This window comes from Anabrus simplex, chromosome 7 (genome assembly GCF_040414725.1).
Source record: "Anabrus simplex isolate iqAnaSimp1 chromosome 7, ASM4041472v1, whole genome shotgun sequence".
Lineage (NCBI taxonomy): Eukaryota > Metazoa > Arthropoda > Insecta > Orthoptera > Tettigoniidae > Anabrus > Anabrus simplex.
The window spans coordinates 309,636,863-309,660,049 of record NC_090271.1 but is presented as its reverse complement, the minus strand read 5'-3'; the positions used below and the strand labels follow the sequence as shown (position 1 = coordinate 309,660,049).

The 23,187-nt window shown below is 40.0% G+C and overlaps 1 protein-coding gene across 1 annotated transcript; it reads left to right on the top strand.

Annotated features, from left to right (window-relative positions):
* The first annotated feature begins 9,871 nt into the window (after positions 1-9,871).
* LOC136877826 (uncharacterized) lies at positions 9,872-11,276 on the top strand. Its single transcript, XM_067152028.2, has one exon. It carries the CDS (start codon positions 9,872-9,874, stop codon positions 11,168-11,170), a length of 1,299 nt encoding a protein of 432 aa, XP_067008129.2. The 3' UTR covers positions 11,171-11,276.
* The last annotated feature ends 11,911 nt before the right edge of the window (positions 11,277-23,187 follow it).

Here is a 23,187-nt window from a genome sequence, read left to right as displayed (position 1 = left end):
CTTGCATCGGCGCCAGCCGGCGAACTTATTTTTCTCCAGAATTTAATGTGGGATAAGTTGTTTTCTTCTACGGAAATTTAGGCCTAGTAATGTTTAAGTATATATTAATCTGTGGTATTTATTCCGGAACCTCTAACTAAATGTACCGTACTGATTGATATGGGTAAATTTGGTGTAAATTTTATCGCACTGTGAACTAAATCTCATATTCTCTCGACTCTATTCGAAGTCAACGATATCCGCTAAAATCAATGTTTTCTTCATCTATTATCAATATAAGAAAAGTGCTGTTTCCTTATTCAGTCTTTGGTAATGTTATTTTAAGTCCTATTAACGTCTTCGTATAAGTGAGGTTAGGCCTAAAATGGATCGTATTGTACAGCCTCACATTTATTTCTTCTTATGTAACTGTAACCTCAAAATTATTACGGTACCTTGCCTTAGGCTTGTTTTTCGATACGTTACATTTGGTCTTGGCTATTGTTCTGGTTGTTGCCAGCTTCTTACGTTTTTGATCATAATTTTTTTAATGCCTTCCCTTGTTTTTTTGTCAACAACGAGTGTCTTCAGATGTTACCCAAAAGATGATGCCTGGATAACTTTTCCTTGTGGTCCTTTAGCTTGTAACTTCGTGGCAGAATCCTAACTGATCAGCAAATTAGATCTGACTCAAATTATTTTCTCCTGTATTCTTGATCCTTAAATGTTGTGAGATTGTTTCCTTTATTCTGATATTATATTACTTGTCTCACCGAACTGAAATAATTTTGGAGTTCCGGATATTATTTTCTGCTTAGTAATAATCTATTTCTTCTAGTTATAATCTAAGTAAATGTTTCTTTTTTGGATTGAGGTACCTCACTTAAGTCTTAAGCAGGTATGGCGGTGTGAAGACGTATGTGGGTAGTGCTCCGATTAAAGTGTATAATTTAGATGTAATATGTGCTGTTCATTAGCTGTAAATGGTGTCTTCTGCTGCTGTAAGTAGTACATAACAAATTAATATCATTGGCTCATGTGGTTAACTACGATATAAAAGTTATGAGATCAAAATTCGCTTTGTGTAGCGACAAACTAAGTTTTGGAGGTTATATGATCTCGATAATGGAAGACTGTCGACAGTTGTTATTCTGCCAACTTATCTCATGCTACCACCTTTGAAAGGTCATTTTTCTCTCAAGGTAGAGTTTTAGTTGGGTCCGCTAGATGTCGGCGTATACTCCGTGTTACTAAATTTACTCTACATTGCACGTACGTATTTCTTGCTGTTACAGCTTTGATTTTCAACAAACATTTCAGTTAAATAATAAAAACGCACGTTAGGAATTACTTAGGAGTATTCCACAAAACTAAATTACAATGAGCGATTGCTGTGTGTGTAATTTGAAACTCCCAAACAAATCAGATACATTTGATAAATTACAGTGTTCTGAATGCAAAAGAACATCGCATGCTAAATGTGTAAGCTTGAAGAAAGGGGAAATTGAGCAAGTTAGAGCAGTCGGCGGCCAGTGGAAGTGTTCAGAATGTTTTTCTACTAGAGATGAGAAAGCAAAAAATGGAGACACGGTGACTTTGAAGTAAGTGTTAACAATTTTGAAGTATGTTAGAAAGGAAATTGTGGATTTAAGGAAAGAAATTCAACAAATTAAGGACACGCAGAAAATTCAGGAAAGGAAAATGGGCAGATCTTTAGAACTATGTCATGAAAAGCTAGACAGTAACTCTTCTATGATTGCTGAGCATGGGAGAAAATTTGACTCGTTTCTACTCATGATCGAGTCCCTGAAAAATGAAAATAATGAGTAAAAAAAAAGTTTGAAAACTTAAGCGAGAGGATTACTGACTGTGAACAATATTCCAGGGTGAACACCTTGGAAATCCATGGAGTTCCTCATCAAGAGAACGAAAATGTGAGTGAAAAAGTGGTGGCTGTATTTAAGAAACTGACATTGATGCTTGTCATAGGCTCGCTAACAGCAACAGTCCGAACTCCCCCACCATAATTGTTCGTTTCTGCCGTAGGTATTCCAAGGAAGAACTTCTCCGTCAAAGGAGAATAAAAAGGAACTTTTCTACACTGGATATTGGCCACACATTCAGTAATCCTATCTATATAAACGAGAGTCTTTGTCCTACTCTTAGGAAACTGTTTTGGAAAGCTAGGGAAGTCAAGATTTCCAAAAATGTGAAATACCTCTGGATCAGAAACGGAAAATTTTTTATGAGGAAAGAAGATGGCTCACAAATAATTAGAATTCAAGGCGAAAGTGATTTAAATAAGTTTAAATGTTAACTTCACTCTATGCTATTTATTATCAGAATGTCAGAGGTCTCAGATCAAAGACAAACGTATTTTATAACAATGTGCTGTGTAATTCTTACGATCTTATTGTATTAACTGAAACATGGCTTCATAATTCTATTTATGATTCCGAAGTGTTTGACGATAGGTATCATGTATATCGCCAGGACAGAAATATACAACTCACTAGTAAGAGCAGAGGTGGAGGGGTGTTGATTGGTGTAAAGAATAGTATCATTACTGAAAGAACAAATCTAGTTGAAGGAAATGTTGATTCACTATGCATTTCATTCCTTAGTAACAATGTAAGGTACATTATTTGCGTAGCTTATTTTCCACTAAATTCAGATCTGACAGACTATAGTTTCTTCTTTGAAAGTCTAATTCAAATCAAAGGTATATTTACATCGAATATTATTATAATGGGTGACTTTAATTTACCTGAAATAACAGGCAGCAATTATGATATGAGTCAAGGTAGCAACAAGGTTAAAGAACTCCTAAAGTATTTACACTTGTTTAATTTAAAATCAATTAATTATGTACGGAATAAAAACGGAAGAACCCTTGACCTTGTGCTTTCAAATATAGACACAATTGATCTGAACGAAGAATCAGAGATACTTATTCCCATTGATCAACACCATCCTCCTTTGTTAGCCTCTATCAAATATACAGAAAATAAAACAAGTAAAATTCACGGATGTGAAAATAGATTTAATTTTAAACGAGCAGATTTTTACACCTTTATGTTCTGCTTAGGGAAGAAAATTGGAATGATATTCTGTATTGTGATGATGTAAATCTAGCTGTAGATGTATTTTACGATAAGTTGTATTCAATTTTTAGCAAATGCGTTCCAAAAACGAAGTACTATAAACGGAGGTATCCAGTCTGGTTCACTAAGGATTTGATACATAAACTGAAGCTTAAAGAAAAATTTAGGAAAATGAAAGGAAAAAATAATTTTAATTTGGTTATGTATAAAGAATTAAGAGCAAATATTAAGAAGGAAATGAATATTGCGTTCAAACAATACAATGAAAGTATTGAGTTAGAAATACCAACGAGCAACATTCATTCTGGAATTTTATAAAAAACAAAAGAAAAACTGGAATAAAAGTACAGTGATGAAATTAGATGGTAAAGTATTCAATGGTAATGAAAGTATTGGGAATTGTTATGCAGAATATTTTTCTAAAGTGTACTCAGAAAGTACTGCATCATACAATCCGTTCTGTTCAAATGGTAACTCAAACGTACAGTTGAATTTGCTTCTCTTGGGTAGAATAACTATCCATGAGATCGAGAAAGCAATAACGAAACTCAAGCCAACGAAATCGTCAGGACCAGATGGTATTCCTCCGTTTATTTTCAAGGAATGCAAAGATCAATTACTGTATCCATTAGCAATACTGTTCAATATGATTGTTAGCTCTTCGATTTTTCCTGGTGCTTGGAAATATTCGGAAATTACTCCTATTCCCAAAACTGGTGACCTTAGCTTAATCAGTAATTATAGATCAGTAAACTATATTGTCAACTCCTGCAAAGCTATTTGAAAGTATTCTTTTTGAACGTATAATAAATCATGTGAAACCTATTATTTCTATTCGTCAGCATGGTTTCATGCCAATGCGTTCTACCACCACAAATTTAATCCAATTTTCAGAGTATATTTCAGAGCATTTGGATGAGAGAGGCCAAGTTGATGCTGTATTTACTGACTTTCAGAAAGCGTTTGACAAAGTAGATCATGATATACTTTTAAAGAAAATTGACTCCTTGAATTTTTCTCAGGGCTTTTACTCCTTGATAAAGTCATACCTAGTTAACAGAAAACAATATGTGTGTTATAAAAGATATTCATCTCACAACTTTATAGCCAATTCAGGTGTACCACAGGGCTCAAATCTAGGACCTTTACTGTTTCTAATTTATGTTAATGATGTTGTAGATGTCGTGTCTAAGTCTGAAATATTACTCTTTGCCGATGATCTGAAGGTATTTTCTGCAATTAAATCCACTGATGACTGTAAGAATTTACAAAATGATCTAAATGCTATACCATTGTGGAGTAAAGAAAATAAATTACCATTCAATGTAAATAAATGTGTTAAAATGTCTTTTAAAAGATGTCGCCAGCATATCGAGTATACTTATAACATCAACGGTTCCGTCTTGAAGGAAGTCAAACAAAAGATGGATTTAGGTATTCAGTTCAATATAGATTTGAAATTTGGAAGTCATATTGAATATATAGTTAATAAAGCCTATAGAAATTCGGGTTTCATATTTCGAAATACCTTAAATTTTCAACGTACAACGTTATTTATTTTATACAACTCATTAATAAGACCGAAACTAGAATATGGTTCTATTATCTGGAGTCCTTCAGACACTAAGTACAGCAAATTAATTGATAAAGTACAAAAGCAATTCTTAAAGTATGTGTACTGGAAACAGTCATACGAGTACGAGTACCCGACATTTCTGTCCTACTCCACAACGTTATCACACTCTGTAAAAAGTCCATTATGTTATTTTTGTATAAAATATTGCATGGTAAAATTGATGATGAAGAGTTACTTGGAAGGATACCACTTTACGTTCCTCGAAAGTCTGGCATGTTCAAGAATTTGTTTTACATTAAGAAATGCCGCACGGAAGCCCATAAGAATTCTCCTCTTAATAAAATTCTGAAACTTTATAATACATTAAATACATATAATTTGGATATCTTTTTAATGAATCAAATCAACCTTGAATTGGCGTGTGATACTTTCCTATAATGCACATACTGTTGAATATTATCTCCGTTTTCTGTACATGTTTTATTTCATTCTTCTAGTTGTTCTTTTATTTCTCTTCTTCTATTTGAATTCACAGTTTTCAAATGACCTATACATTAAACACTTTATTTTCTCTTTTTAGAATATTATTTTGCATAATTTGTCATGTTTTAAGACCAAGACTGTATAATTTAACTGTATAACTGAATGTGTTACTTTGTGTTAGGCACCACTGTAAAATAATTATTAATGTAGTAACTGTATATTTTTAATATATCACCAACTTTGTATTGTTTGGGTAGTTCATTGTATTCTTTGTATTGTCTTTTTTCAGTTAATGTTTAGTAGTGTAACTATTAATTGTACTGTATATTGTGAACATTGTAATTGGGCAAAAAGCCTGTTATGTTCATCAATAAATAAATAAATAAATAAATAAATAAATAAATAAATAAATAAATAAATAAATAAATAAATAAATAAATAAATAAATAAATAAATAAATAAATAAATAAATAAATAAATAAATAAATAAAATTTGTTTATCAGCAAACTTAGTATCCCTAGTTAATCAGTTGAGTTCACTGATTTTACTTAGTAACAGATATTAACATTTAAAGCTGTCCATTTAATTACATAATATGTGATACTTAAATTCAAATAGATTTATTAAAATTATTTATTTTAACTGGTTGTGCTCATTTCATGAGACATACGTAAGAGAGCTGTAATTTTAATACTAGTTCCAGGCCTTTAATAATCCAATTTTGGAGTGGGCTTCTCCCTTCCACGATAAATTATTGCCACTGGTGAGTATATTTCTTATGTGACAATTTCCACCTAACTGAATTCCTCCCTGCCACTTTATACCTTTCAGCAGATGATCCATGTAAACTACGAAGAACAAAGTTGAAAGATTAAAGCCTTGTAATACCTCTCTAAGTTTCTTGAACCAAGAAGTCATTCTCTAACTGCAGCTCGATTGTCAACATAAATCTCTTTGATTGATTTTAATACTCTACCCTTGATCCCATAGTCCTCCAGTATGGTGAACATCTTTTTCCTCAAATGATTTCAAAAAAAATGTCGAACATCCCTCTTGGTAATTATTTTAATCCCTCATTCCTCTCCTTATAAATAAACATGTGCCACAACCTGAATTCCAACATTATCTTCATATTATGATCTTGCATACCTTTAGAAACTCCAAGTTTATTCGTCTACTAATGTTCCAAGCAGTCCCTCCATTAATAGTTTGAATATACCACTTACTATCGTTAGTTCCAAGCCTTCCAAGTCAAAATTTCACACATTTTCGTAACACTGTTCTTTTGTCGGATATCACCCAGAACAAATTGTGCTGCTTTCCTTGAGAACTTTGCCAGTTCTCGTATAATTTAATCTTGGTGTGAGCCCTACAAATTGCAACTTACCAGTGACTTTTACGTCCTTACTACGACCCCTAAATATCCTCATAACCGTATGAAGAGACCTTTATTTACAACTTCTTTACCGAGCAAGTTGATGCGCGGTTTCGGTCACATAGCTATCAGCTTGCATTCAAGAGATAGTAGGTTCAAACTCCACTGTCGGCAGCCCTGACAATGGTTTTCCGTGGTTTCCCATTTCCACACCGGGAAAACGGTCCGACTCGTTGGCTGAATGGTCAGCGTACTGGCCTTCGGTTCAGAGGGTCCCGGGTTCGATTCCCGGCCGGGTCGGGGATGTTAACCTTCATTGGTTAATTCCAATGGCCCGGGGGTTGGGTGTTTGTGCTGTCCCCAACATCCCTGCAACTCACACACCACACATAACACTATCCTCCACCACAGTAACACGCAGTTACCTACACATGGCATATGCCGCCCACCCTCATCGGTTGGTCTGCCTTACAAGGGCTGCACTCGGCTAGAAATAGCCACACGAAATTATTATACCGGGAAAACGCTGGGGCTGTGCTTCAATAAAGGCCACGGTCGCTTCCTAGCTCTTTCCTGTACCATCGTCGCTATAAGACCTATCAGACGCTTGGACTTAAGCAGACTGAAAAAATACAACTTCGTATGTGATTGCGCCAATAAAGATCTTTCCGTATATTAACACTTTGGTACTTACAGTGATACCAGTAAGCAACACAGTAATTAAAAAGTGAGTGGACTTTCCCTCTTGATGAACCTTACATCCTGACTTTTCACCTTTTTAACCATCATATTATTGTCTGATATAGATCTTACAACACTGCCGAGGTATTTTTTCTGTCGCTCACAATCCTGCTACTTATTACCCTATACAGTATATGATCATCCGAAAAGAGCCTAATCTGTGATTACAGTATTTTACTCACATCATTTATACTGTATGTACCAGGTGTATGTATACATCTTTTCCAGTTTGACTAAGAGATGGAGCCAGTGAACGGTACTGAGCGCATGAATTTGACACATACGTCAGTTTGTTCGTCTGACATTAACATACCAACACACACAAGTTGAATCCGCCAAACACTAGCGTCTGTGTTGTATCGTTCAGTGATCATGTCGACGTTTGTGCTTGAAAAAGAACATTTGCGCTATGCATTGCTTTTCTTATTTAGTCAAAAGAGAAAGGCTGTGGAAAGTCATCGTTTGCTGGTAGAAATATATGGTGAACACGCTCCATCGATTAGAACACGTGAGACATGGTTTCGACAATTTAAACATGGTGGTCTGGTGGGACCAGAGCGGCGGTATTGTGTATTATGAACTCTTGAAGCTCGGCGAAACCGTTAATGCACAACGCTATCGCTAACACATGATTAAGTTAAATCACGGATTGATCGAAAGACGACCGGAATGGGTCAGAAGACATGCCAAAATGATTTTGTTACACGACAATGCGCCATATCAGACAGCAAAACCAGTGAAAGACACTTTGAAATCGCTTGGATGGGACTTCCTTCCGCACCCGCCGTACTCTCCCGACCTGGCGCCATCTATAACCTCTTCGCATCAATGAGGCACGCGCTCGCAGAGCAGCACTTCAGCAATTTTGAGGAAGTTGGAAAATTGCTCGATGAATGATCTACCGCAAAAGACAAGCAGTTTTTCTGGCATGGTGCTCATAACTTACCTGCAAGATGGGTGAAGTGTGTAGAAGCCGACGGCCAATATTTTGAATAAATAGAAAATGAATTTCCCTTGAAAATGACGGGTTCTCTTTACCACAAACCGGCAAAATCTTATGCATACACCTCATATAAGGAAAAATGATGGTTGAATAATACTAGTTTGGGGAACCGGTCTCTTAATCACTACACGATCGGGTAGGCCTAATAAATGATCTACACTAATTGTATGAATTCTGTTTCTTAGAAATTTAGTCACACATTCGATAAAACATTTGTCCAGTCCAAAACGCCTCATTTTCGTCAGTAATTTCGAACCGCCTACCCTATCAAAAGCCTTGAACATGTCAATAGCAAACTGGGAAGCAATGTAAATGCACGTTCCTTGTACACCATCATGGTTGCAAGCACCCTCTTTTTGCATAGTGCACAGGGATCCTGTCTAGCCTAATTCTCTTAAAGATGTATTTACGAGACTAACATTACCTGAAACACCCATATTGAGTTCCAAGATAAATCAGAGTGTAAAAGGTTAATGCACTTTGCCCCTATAGCTCCGTATGTAAATTATACTTCAGTGGACTGCGGGTACCAGACGATTCGTTATAAAAGATTGGAATCTAAAGTAGTAATGCCTGAGGATCTACTCTCTAAATCACCATCAGTCTTTTTTTGCCAGGGGCTTTACGTCGCACCGACACAGATAGGTCTTATGGCGACGATGGGATAGGAAGGAAGCGGCCGTGGCCTTAATTAAGGTACAGCCCCAGCAATTGCCTGGTATGAAAATGGGAAACCACGGAAAACCACCTTCAGTGGGATTCAAACCCCCTATCTCCCGGATGCGAGCTGACAGCCGGGTGCCTCTACGCGCACGGTCAACTCGCCCGGTACCATCAGTTATTGCCTTCCTCCTGTTGTATGTGCGTTGTCGTCGTGTTCAGGGATTTTAGCAGTGGAGCTCCCTGCCTGGTGGTCCATGTTCTATTCTCATCTCTGTCTCGAATTTAAGATTGATTTCGAGATCGGGAATGGCGGGGCTGAGTAGCTCAGCTGGAAGAGAGCTGGCCTTTCGAGCTCAGGTTTACAGGTTCAGTCATGGCACCGAGGGGCTCAAGTACGTCAGTCTCGTGTCGGGAGCTTTTCGGTATTGTAAAACAACTCATAACGGACAAAATAATGGCACGTCGGCGACTCTGAAAACTGAAAATAAAAATGTACCAATAACCAAAAGAAGTAAAAGTTGGTTTACGTCGGACCGACACAGATAGGCCTTATGGCGACGATTGGGGGCAGGGAGAGGCTAGGAATGGGAAGGAAGCGACCGTGGCCTCAATTGAGGTGTGGTGTGAAATTGGGAAAACGATAAACCATATTCAGGGCTGTCGACAGTGGGGGTTCGAACCCACTACCTCCCAAATGCAAGCTGATAGCTACGTGACCCAAACCGCACAGTCACTTGCTCGGCGAAACTTAACTAAAAGATCGCAAAGTATGACGTCCGTAACAGATTGATGGTAGCCTCCTTTTCAACACTCATTCAGTCCTGTCCTTCCACTTGCTCACCCAATCAAGTAATTGAATGAACAAGGACAATTAAGGAGTTATTGAGACCCAAGGTCGAGCGGTGGTCTGCGGAATTCAGCACGCAGCTCAGTAGTGAAGAGAGTCATGGAGCAACCAGGTCACCTCTTGTCGAGTGAAGAGTGGAATACAGTAGTAAGTAGGAGGTTAGGGAAAGAAATCGATTTCGAATTGCTGTCAGTGAATTATGGTGTAAAGAGTGAAGAGCTGGACGGTTTCCTTGGTGACCACGACCTGGTTCAAGTGACCGTGTTCGTGTGTGGACAAGAGAAAGCACAAGAGTTAAAGTTTTTCCTGAAGACACTTCCCAGGTGTGATGAATATTATACAAAATTCATCCTCTCAACTGATGCTTTCGTTAAAGAGATTATTGTGTACTGTAATGTTTTTGAACTTTTCAAAAAACACAGTCTCTTGCTGTGCGATCCTGAAGTTACCCCTTGGGCTCCGCGGTGTTACTTCACACGAACTGACCTGCTCGTCCTGGAAGATTTGGCTGCCGAAGGATTCAAACTTTTTAACAAAAGGGAGTACATGAGTTACCAGTTCTGTGAATTAGTAATAAAACTGTTGGCTGATTTTCACGCAGCTTCGGTGATATGCGAAGAAAGAGAATCGGAGGCGTCTGGAAAAGTATTTAAATTAAATGAAGAATATCCCTCCATAAATATTGAGGGTGAGTTCGTAGAAACAGATGGAAAAAGTCAGCTAAAACATTGGTTTCAGGCTGGAATTAAGGCAATGTTTACATTGGTTTCTAAATTAAACATGTATGGAAATAACTCAGAACATTTCAATAAAATATCAGGGACTTTCAAGAATAAGTGTGAACTGATGTTTGAATTTGTCAAACCGTCCAATGTTTACAAGAACGTAATTTGTCACGGAGATCTTTGGCCAAACAACCTAATGTTCAGATTTGAGGCAGACGGTGAGACACCAAATGAAGTTCGCCTGCTCGATTTTCAATTGGTCCGCTACGCACCTCCTGCGCTGGACGTGATGATGTTCTTACATATGGTGAGCAGTCGTGAGTTCCGGCGTGCCCACCTAGAAGCACTTTTATCGCTCTATTATGAACGTTTCAATGGTGCACTACAAAGTCACTCTGTTACTACGATACCGTGGGAGGAGTTCCGGGAGAGCTGTACCTACTACGCACAGGCAGGACGGATAATGGCTCCTTACTTCCATCATGTGTATCTTATGCCGGCGCATTTACTGGTGCCCGTCTTAGGATCAAAGGACTCCTTTGAGATGTTCAATAAAGACCGGGATGAACTTGTGCTTCAGTGCTTTGAAGAAGACCTTTCCTATCGCGCTCGACTTATTGAAGGCCTGGAAGAACTAATAGAGTGTTTTGTTCTGGATTTATCGACCGATTAAAGGACAATTGCAGTGATTGTTTCGAAATAGCCAATTCCTCTTATAATTATAATAATTGAAAAGTAATAATTGGATAATAAAATAGAGTAAACTCAATTTTAACTTCGAATTTACTGTAGTAACAAGTAATTCTAAATTGTATACATTAATATTTAAATTAGGATCTTACGTAAAATATGACCTTTACGAAAACGTCAGTGGTTATGTTATCATTTCTCTGCTTCACTCCAACTAAGAAGATTGACACCGGGTGAGTTGGCCGTGCGGTTAGCGGCGCGCAGCTGTGAGCTTGCATCCGGGGGACAGTGGGTTCGAACCCCACTGTTGGCAACCATGAAAATGGTTTTCCGTGGTTTCCCATGTTCACACCAGGCAAATGCTGGGACTATACCTTAATTAAGGCCACGTCCGTTTCCTTTCCAGTCCTAGGGCTTTCCCATCCCATCGTCGTCATAAGACGTATCTGTGTCGGTCTTGGCAGACGGATGTGTAATAGCAACTTCTAGCTCAGTGAGGGAAGCAACGGGAAAGTACCTCACTTTTCAACTCCCTAGTACACCTCTTCACTGATCCCTAGACCATCTATGACAGGTAATGGCGGAGCTGTTGAAGATCCAACCAGCCTTCGGGCTGAGGACCGAACCTACAATCATACATACATATATACTTTAGAGCTTTCTTCAGATAAATAATAATAATTATTAACATTTCGGATGGCTATTGGTAGGCTGGTGCAGCCCTTGTAAAGCAGACTCTCCGACTAGGGTGGGCGGCTCAGCCGTGCACGGGAAACTATGTATTAGTGTGGAGGAGGATAGTGTTGTATGTGTTTCTTGAGTTGCAGAGATGCTGGGGACAATGCAAGTCCTCAGTCCCCGAGCCAAGGGAACTAACCATTTGCGAGTTAAGCCCCCGACCCGGGCGGGAAATGAACCGTTAGTCCTCTGTACCAAAGGCCACTACGCTGGTAGATCAGCCAACGCGCCAGTATGGACTGTTTCATGTTTTACTTATGATAATGAGGATACACTGATCATCAGGTCCTGGTAGTAAGTAAAGTGCATATAGAGCTATTACGATGTTCGTAAGTGGACAGTTAAACTGTGATTGAAAAATGACTTCGTTAAAGGAACAAATCACCATTTTTGCCTTAAAGTAGTTTTATAGTTATTAAATTACGAAGGACGGAAGTCAGCTTTTACCTGGATGGTGAGTTCACACGATTCGGCCAGAATTTCGAAATAAATACGTGATTCACTTTTACCTGTATAAGGTACAATATTTTGTTTCATATTTCGTGACATTTATTTACTTTTGTCGAAATTATGTTAAAAGAACACATTATGCTCACTTTAGGGCCTACCATTCTAACAGTCGACATCATTCATAAGAGAATCGATATCAATGACTCTGTGTAGTGATGTGGTTTATTTTTATTTATTTCTGTGGCTATCGCTAGCCGGTGCAGCCCTTGCAAGGCAGTCCCTCCGACAAGGTAGAGCGACATCTGCCATGTATAGGAGACTGGAGTATAGTGTTGTATGTGTTGTATGAGTTACAGGGATGATGGGGACAGTACAAACACTCCGTCACCGTGCCTTGCTGTTTAAAATTAAAATCTCTCAACCTGGGCGGGCATCGAACGCGGTGTTTCAAGGACCGAACTCCGAGACCATGGCCACTCAAAAATGAAGCCGATCAGCCATCTGGTAAGTATCTAAGTAACTGTTTTAATTTATTTGTATTATTTCAATTGGAGAAGTTACGGTGCATGTTCCTCTCTTACACTTAACCACACTTAAAATATTTTTCTTCAGATTTATTACGTTATAATTTAATGGAATTACATTATGCAACACACATACACACACTATCACTCTCAATGATAATCTCGGCAACATCTCTTGAGTGTACATTAAAAAAAGAAAGCTATTTGTTCGCGCTGTCGACCTAGAAAGATCTTTTACCCCTACTTGCACCATATGTGAGGAACCTGCGTGTATTTTGTGAATGGCGGAGGTGTAAAGTGTTGATTGTGAGGAAAGCAACGTTAAGGACGACACAAACACCCAGTCTCCAGGCCAGGGGTATTAATAACGCCGTCTGGTGACAGACGGACGCATTTTCCCCTACACCATGGGGCAGAACTTGAAAGTACATACTCGTAATTAATGAGTCACTGTCCCTGACACTGACTGGTAAGGAATTCCAAAGTCTGGAACCGATCACAGTAAAAGAATTGTTATACGCAGATTAATGGTGAAGAGGAATTGCGAGAGTAGATCCAGCGCGAGTATTCCAGTTATAAAATGAGGAGAGAAAGGTAAATTTAGAGGAAAATGTACTGCTATGTAGGAGATTATGCACTGTATTAATACAGGTATGTGATATTTACATCTTTTGTCAGGTGTTAGCCAATGAAGTTCTTGGTAGTAAGGAGTTATACACGCATCCCGCCTTTGCTGGCAGGACCTAGTGTTTACAGTGCACTATGTCTTCTGGTATGGGCTAGAGCAATTTTGTTACTTTCATAGATCTGTCTCTGTCTTATCCTTGGCTTTGACAATATGAAACTGACTGAGGTATGAGTGATGCTAGTAATGCCAATCCTTATGCAGCCAGTCCCTGCTATGAATGGTGTGAAAATGTTGCTCATAGGGTTAGTTGGTGCATGCATTTGAGTGGGCTTGGCAGACAGATATGTAATAGTAACTGTGGCTCGGTGAGGAAAGCAACGGTAAACTACCTCACTCCTCATTTCCCTAGTACGCCTCTTCAGTGATGCCTAGGCCATCTATGACAGCTGATGGCAGAGCTGTTGAGGATCCCACCAGCGGCATCGCTGACGGACTGAACATACATACATGCGCATCATAGCTCAAGTTGTCCGACTCGTTGGCTGAACGGTCAGCGAACTGGCTTTCGGTACAGAGGGTCCCGGGTTCGATTCCCGGCCGGGTCGGGGATTTTAACCTTAATTGGTTAATTCCAATGGCACGGGGGCTGGGTGTATGTGTTGTCTTCATCATCATTTCATCCTCATCACGACGCGCAGGTCACCTACGGGTGTCAAACAGAAAGACCTGCACCTGGCGAGCCGAACCTGTCCTGGGATATCCCGGCACTAAAAGCCATACGACATTTATAGCTCAAGTTAAAAACGAATCAGAGGCAACACTTGAAAGCTCGCTGCAGTTTCGTCGCTTGTTCCTTGGTTGCGTCAGCAAGGATTACGTCACAGTAGTCGAGGATAGGATTTGTTTTTTGCTAGGGGCTTTACGTCGCACCAACACAGATAGGTCTTATGGCGACGATGGGATGGGAAAGGCCTAGGAGTTGGAAGGAAGCGGCCGTGGCCTTAATTAAGGTACAGCCCCAGCATTTGCCTGGTGTGAAAATGGGAAACCACGGAAAACCATCTTCAGGGCTGCCGATAGTGGGATTCGAACCTACTATCTCCCGGATGCAAGCTCACAGCCGCGCGCCTCTATGCGCACGGCCAACTCGCCCGGTGGTAGGAAGAATTAAAGTCTGCACTAGTCTTTGTCACGTGTCTTATGTCTTTATTTCTTTTCAGTGGATGAAGCGAAGCAAAAACGTTCTGACATATGTTTTTGGTATATTCCGTCCAAAGAGTCTCAGTTAAGCATTTAAAAATCTTTATGTTGAGAGGAGCTAATTACGGTAAGTGCGATATCGTGAAACTCTGCTTTCCATGTACACATATGAAATTTCTCATACTGTGGAATATGAAGTGACCTATTTTAACGCACCTATGTTTTAATAAACATAACCCTGAAGGTACTACATCGTTTCATATTCCCTAGAGAAATACTCTAATTATCTTACAAGAGAGGAATCTCCACTCTGACTGTTTTGCTGAAGTGTTACTCACAAGCTAGGATGTGAAAATTGAGGGAACTGACGTATAGTTCCTTACTGTCAATGCTTTAGGAGAGTTTTGCATAACCACTTTCAAAGTAATTATCTTGAGCCACTATACACATTTTCCAGCGTTCCAATGTTGGTAAAGCTTCTGCAAACACTGTTGTAACCCATCCTCTGTAACTTTATGTTGTGTCTCGTGTGATGCATCTCTTACCTCACCTCCTAAAGGATTTTATTTAGTAGATGGCATGAGATAAAACTTGCTAGGAGCTAACAAGGGAAACTTGTAGATATATATACTCATTTCAAAAAACTGCCCCACTCTTTGGCTGAGTGGACAGCGTTGAAGCCTTTGGTTCACAGGGTTCCGGGTTCGATTTCGGGCTGGGTTGGGGTTTTTAATCGCGTGTGATTAGTTCATCTGGCTCGGGGACAGGCTTTTTGTGTTTGTCCTAACACTCTTCTCTTCATATTCACTCAAAACACCACATTTCCAACCACAATATTATGCCATTTCACCGTTCTATATTTGCATCAGTAGGAACAAAAATGGCGTTCAAAACATTAAAAGGTCAATGTGAAAGCAACTAAGATTGATACGAGCCGAAATGATAATCCTTTCAACCGGTAGTCACCGAAAGAACCATTCTTGGCTGTGAGAAAAGAATGACAGAAGCGGATTATTTAAACTAATTATAAAAAAAAGACTTCCATTAGAACATTCGACACAATTCAGCACTACGACAAGTAAGACGGAGTCGAGGAAAGAAATAAGCCAGCTTATCTGATTTTAAGATCAACTATTGACGGAGAATAAAATCCGCGGCAGCCCGCTCAACGTCAACTGCATAGATTGAAATAACTGCGCGAAATTTAAAAACCAGAAAAAAAGGAATCATCAAGTCTGGTACAACTAATACGTCACGGCTGGACTTGGAAGTTTTATATTTGTTTGATACTGCACATCGTAGAGAGCAGAGTCCAACCAGCTGTCAAGTGCATTTCTAAGAAGCACGGAAAAATCGTATTCACTCGACAAGCGAGAGAGTTTACAAATAGTAGCACAGTTAGAACTGTTATAGCGAAACTAGACGGCCCAGAGCACATTTATTCTGATATCATAGGCAGTACGAAACGAAGATAAATTGCAACATGACAACATTGACTAATACATTGTATTATTCTGTTCCTAACGTACCAGAGACCACTATGATGTTCTAAAAGACCAAGGCAGAGACTACTCCGACTATGGTGGCGCTTTACGAGGTTGATGACCCAGGAGGATTGGAAATCAGCTGAGAAGACGAGATGGACCCGATTACCTAAATCAGAACCATGGAGCGAGGCCTACCATTCCCGATGACCAACAGCGAGATGGCAAACAGGGCCCAATAAGCAAAGTTAAGTCCCCTATGAGTCGTTTTTCGTAAGTAGAAACCTTTATTTTTTGGCTATGTGTGATATGATTTGTGACATTGTGCGTGCGTATATAATATTGAAGTGTAATTACATGGATGTAGTTATTCATCTGAAGTTACTGTTAATCCCATATATAGGCGTAAAATACCAGTGAAAGCCGTTCGCAAATTTATCAGTGTGGTGTGAGAGAAAGTAATAGATATATTTTTAATCGTTATCAGTGAAGTGCTAGAGTATAATATGAATGTCAATATACATGTGTGATGGCTTTATCGGAATAGCAAGCTTGGAGATCGTATTTAGGGAATGTTTACGACGAAGTATAGTAGTATAGCTTATTATTGTGATACACTTTTCTTTGATACTATGACGGTAAGGATAATGTTTTTTATATGTGTAGGTTATGGCATATATGCAGCGTGTTTAATGAGATGGGTGCTTAAGATGCATTGATATGTATATTACGTGATATTTGAAGTGATAAATGGTGAATGAAGTAATAATATGAGCGGATGTTAAGTTGTGATGGTGATATTTATTTTTATTTGAGAGGTTGGTCATAGTAGTCTTCTAAGAGATGATAGTACGTGCAAATTACGCATGCTAAGGTATATATTGAAACGTACTGCTTTCAATTGCTGCTTGTATTCCCAGATACACAAAATAGGTTAGGATATGATCTCAATGCCATCAATACAGAGTTGTTTGAGTATGTAGGATCATCAGATGAGCCAAGTGGCTAATAACGTTAATATTTAGGCCTTCACTGAGTTATTTATGACCATTTTCAAGTACTCTCACACATGGTAACCTAATTCCTGATTTTATGGAAGCAGTTTGACACATCACTGGTGACTTAGTTATTAGTATATGGATTTTTAGATGAAGGTAGGGTCTTCTAATATGCCAATTTTTCCACTTATGGTCTAATTTGTTAGAAAGTTAATTAAATACACTTGACAATGCTACATTCAGCCAGATACGCACTTAAATTGAATTTTAACCATGGATTAAGATAATAATTAAGTGAATTAACCACATAAGCCATATGATAGAATTAATTTGAAATCAATTACGACTTAGAGTGGACCTGAATTTGCTTATATGGAGATCAGATCTTATGAAACATGAAGAAGAAACCAAGCGAACTTCCAAACATACGAGTTAACTGAAGTCCTCAGAAAACAGACATTGTTTTCCCATACGATTTTCTACTGTGAATGGACACAGATGTTAAGTTTAGCAAAGTGACATTCGTTTCACCAGTCATATGTAAGTTAAAAGTTAAATAATAGAATTTGAAGTAACTTTGAGGAGCAATTCAGCTCAGTGAGAAGAGATTCCAGATCTTAATGAATTATTTATTTGGCTATTTTCACTGCGTTCTACATTCTATTTTAAAATATAATCTAAAATGATGTATATAGTAGGGAGTATAATATTCTTTTCATTTTTTAACCAATTGGATGCATCTAATTCTTTCAACTCTATTTAATTTGTTTCATTTGATTTATATATTTTAATTTTTCAATTGATTCTGCGAACATTACTTAACTATGACTTAGATTTTTAACAGACCAAGGTTAATGAATCGATATCTTTGATAACATTTCCATAATATTTGGACTGAATAATCAATAAAGCCGAGTAGTGAAACTATATAATTCTTTTAATGCCTACTTAGTATAAGAACTAGATGTAAGACTGTAATGACTCATTTTTTGATTGCGATTTCGTTAGCAACTCGTACGAATCACTTGAAATATCGTAGTAACCTGAAATTTGCGATTAATTATGGCGACATGCGAGTATGGTATCCGACTGATAGCGTGTTGGAGACGTCCTTCTGCGTAGGTTGAGATTTACCATAGGCCATCGGCGTACTTTCTCAAACGGAACCCACAACCCAGCAACATTAATCAGATAGAATCATTTATCAAGAACTAGTCTGGATCTCATGTATCCTCACCTGGACGCGGGAACGGTGGAATATGAACACGCAATAGTAATTACATCCCTACACACAGGGTTGGCGTCAGGAAGGGCATCCAGCCGTAAAACAGCGTCAAATCCACATGTGCGACACAGTACCTACCCGCAACCGCACAGGTGTGGGAAAAGCGGTAGAAGAAGAAAATACTCATTTTATAAATTCCCCCCTTTATTTATTATTTCACCCCCTTACGCGGATTTAAAAAAACTGTGTGCATTTGTTTTTAAAAAAGATTCCATGTACCAGTTTTAACGTCTGTTACATCTTAAGTTTCTGAGGTATATGTGTCCTCATATAAAGAATTCATATTCTCCCTAACATCTTTTCACCGCCCGCCCCCCCTCCCCCCCGCCCTCACCCCTTAATTGTATTTTCTGAAAAAAAAAAGTTGTGTATTTATGTTTAAAGGAGATTCCAAATGCCAATTTTGATGTCTGAAACATGTTAGGTTTTTGTGATATTATAGATAATCTCGCTGCTGTAAGCATACTGGAGCTGACGTCACCGTGGTTACGGCAGTTCATTTCTTTATCCGATTCCTAGAGCAGGGGTAGTGTGGTTCCAATATCTCAATAATGGTGGGTTTTAGGACCTTAAAACATGGTTTTCGGGCCCGTAGAACTTACCGAGTTTTCTTCTTTGCGTCAAGGGGCTTAAAAGGAGCTTTGTCTCGTCCTTGTACGACAAATTCGATATTTCGCCTACATTAGCCTAGTATTTTTATATCTCCGCACGTCGCCCGCCCCCTCGAATTGTTTGAAAATAAAATATAGCCTATAGCACTCAGGGATATTATATCTTTCTATTAGTGAAATCATTTTTAGAATAGGTCTAGTAGTTCCTGAGATTAGCCATTATATACAAACAGACTTTACCTCTTTATATATTAGTATAGACAGCTCTTATAATGTCTGGCGGAACCGATATATATTACTGATACATGTTACCCTACGTTATTACACATATGCAGATGTATATTTCGGAGACTTCCAGTTAAAACGTGCAGTTAATTTTTACTAGATGACCATTTCATAGTAGTTAGATTATATCAGCGAAATTTTATGCAAGTTGCTATTTGATCTCCCTGAAGCTTCCATTGTGAGTCGGGTTAACAGGAAAGAAGCTGAACTAAAGATGTTCCATGCCTGGAGAGACAAGTAGGATCGAATGTACAGACATGTTATCAAAGAGAAGGTACCTACCCAGCAAGTGGCGGTTTGGGTCACGTAGTTATCTGCTTGCGTTCGGGAGATACTGTACTGCGTTCGAACCCCACTGTTGGTAACCCTGGAGATAGTTCTCCGTGGTTTCACATTTTCACACCAGGAAAATGCTGGAACTGTACCTTAATTAAGGCCACGATAGCTTCCTTCCCACTCCATGCCTTTCATATCCCATCGTCACCGTAAGACCTATCTGTGTCGGTGCGAAGAAAAGCGATTGTAAAAAGAAAAAAAAGAAAAAGAAAAGGAGAACGTAGCATTGCCCACTTTCTCAATCTGCATATTCTCAAATGTCATATCTTTACAAATTAGGAAGTTTGGAGTGATTTAAAACCAATTTGATTTTCCATCATCATCATCATCATCTGTTTACCCTCCAGGTTCGGCTTTTCCCTCGGACACAGCGAGGGATCCCACCTCTACCGCCTCAAGGGCAGTGTCCTGGAGCTTCAGACTCTTGGTCGGGGATACAACTGGGGAGAATGACCAGTACCTCGCCCAGGCGGCCTCACCTGCTATGCTGAACAGGGGCCTTGTGGAGGGATGGGAAGATTGGAAGGGGTAGGCAAGGAAGAGGGAAGGAAGCGGCCGTGGCCTTATGTTAGGTACCATCCCGGCATTCGCCTGGAGGAGAAGTGGGAAACCACGGAAAACCACTTCGAGGATGGCTGAGGTGGGAATCGAACCCACCTCTACTCAGTTGACCTCCCGAGGCTGAGTGGACCCCGTTCCAGCCCTCATACCACTTTTCAAATTTCGTGGCAGAGCCGGGAATCGAACCCGGGCCTCTGGGGGTGGCAGCTAATCACGCTAACCACTACACCACAGAGGCGGACTTGATTTTCCATCATCATCATCATCATCATCTGTTTACCCTCCAGGTTCGGTTTTTCCCTCGGACTTAGCGAGGGATCCCACCTCTACCGCCTCAAGGGCAGTGTCCTGGAGCTTCAGACTCTTGGTCGGGGGATACAACTGGGGAGTATGACCAGTACCTCGCCCAGGCGGCCTCACCTGCAATGCTGAACAGGGGCCTTGTGGAGGGATGGGAAGATTGGAAGGGATAGGCAAGGAAGAGGGAAGGAAGCGGCCGTGGCCTTAAGTTAGGTACCATCCCGGCATTCGCCTGGAGGAGAAGTGGGAAACCACGGAAAACCACTTCCAGGATGGCTGAGGTGGGAATCGAACCCACATCTACTCAGTTGACCTCCCGAGGCTGAGTGGACCCCGTTCCAGCCCTCGTACCACTTTTCAAATTTCGTGGCAGAGCCGGGAATCGAACCCGGACCTCAGGGGGTGGCAGCTAATCACGCTAACCACTACACCACAGAGGCTTGATTTTCCATACTTTTCCATATTTCCAGCTTTAGTACATGATTTACATAGTTGAGGAAAACTCACGTATTATTACATAATTTCTTTGTTTCATAATCGGTTACCCTCCAGGGTTGGTTTTTCCTTCGGCCTCAGAGAGGGATCCCACAACTACCGCCTCAAGGGCAGTGTCCTGGAGCGTGAGACTAGAGGGTAAACTGATTAAATAAACAAATGAATAAAATTTACTTTGTTTAAAGTCCCACTAATACTTTTTATGTTTTTTGGAGACGCCCAGGTGCCGGAATTTAGTCAGTAGGAGTTCTTTCACGTGCCAGTGAATCTACCGAAACTAGACTGATGTATCTGAGCACCTTCAAAATTCCACCGGACTGAGCCAGGATCGAACCTGGCAAGTTGGGGTCAGAAGGCCAGCGCCTTACCGTCTGAGCCACTCACCCCGGCATCTGAGGATAGACACAGGTGCTCTGTAACTTGTTTTAAGATATTACGGCAGAGATTTTAAAGAATTAAATATTAATGGTAGTACACTTTCAGAGCTGCCAATTGGACTATTTGAGTCTGAGAATACACCACTTCTGACTGTGAAGTCTTGGCCCTGATGCCAGGTAGGTCAATATAGCACACTCTTTAGATAGAAAGTGATAAAGGAAGTAACTTGACGAGACGCTAACATAATAATACATCCTCGTGTTCTGTCTTGTAATCTGTTCTCGTTTGAAGTTAATAGTTAAAAGCGTTCCAGGGGTTGTATACACTTTCCGCTTGTGTTCGCCATCTAACGGGGCTGCTCCCTATCGTTTGATACCCTTCTAATGCAGACAGAATGTGCGGCAAGGCGAGGAAGTATACCGCGAACCAATATGTTTTGAAACCCTTAACATATTATATAATGGTTGCGCCTCGAAAATACGTTGTGATAATGTTGAGGGGAGAAATACTGACCCGCAACGCATGTATCACCTTGAACGAAAATTCGTTGATCAATTTCAGAGAGGTCCGCCTCTGTGGTGTAGTGGTTAGCGTGATTAGCTGCCACCCCCGGAGGCCCGGGTTCGATTCCCGGCTCTGCCACGAAATTTGAAAAGTGGTACGAGGGCTGGAACGGGGTCCACTCAGCCTCGGGAGGTCAACTGAGTAGAGGTGGGTTCGATTCCCACCTCAGCCATCCTGGAAGTAGTTTTCCGTGGTTTCCCACTTCTCCTCCTAACTTAAGGCCACGGCCGCTTCCTTCCCTCTTCCTTGCCTATCCCTTCCAATCTTCCCATCCCTCCACAAGGCCCGTGTTCAGCATAGCAGGTGAGGCCGCCTGGGCGAGGTACTGGTCATACTCACCAGTTGTATCCCCCGACCAAGAGTCTGAAGCTCCAGGACACTGCCCTTGGGGCGCTAGAGGTGGGATCCCTCGCTACGTCCGAGGGAAAAACCGAACCTGGAGGGTAAACAGATGATGATGATGATGATGAAGTTCAGAGAGAACTTTTTCTGGTCAGAGTTCTAAGCTGAAATATTATCTCATGGCGGTTTGTCTAGCCACAAAAACGATATGCGAGGCACAGATCACGGCACATGGTTATGGGGGTATTTAGGAGTTGTAGTAAGGATGTAAACGGGAGGGCACACAAGTTTCTGGTAAGGCTCCAACTCGAGTTCGGTTCCAGTGTATGGGACCCTCACCAGGATTGCTTGATTCGAGAACTGGAAAAATCCAAATAAAAGCAGCTCGATTTGTTCTGGGTGATTTCCGTCAAAACAGTAGCGTTACAAAAATGTTGCAAAGTTTGGGCTGGGAGGACTTGGGAGAAAGGAGACGAGCTGCTGAACTAAGTGGTATGTTCCGAACTCTCAGTGGAGAAATGGCGTGGAGTGACATTAGTAGAAGAATTATTCCAGTGGTGTTTTTAAAAGTAGAAAAGGTGAGATAAAGTTAAAATTCAAGAGGACAAATGGGGGCAAATTCGTTTATAGGAAGAGGAGTTAAGGATTGGAATAGTTTATTAAGGAAGGTGTTCAATAAATTTCCAATTTCTCTGCAATTATTTAAGAAAAGAATAGGTAAATATCAGATAGGAAATCTGTCAGCCGAGTGACTGCCCTAAATACAGATCAGTGGAGGTTGATTGATTGATTGATTGATTGATTGATTGATTGATTGATTG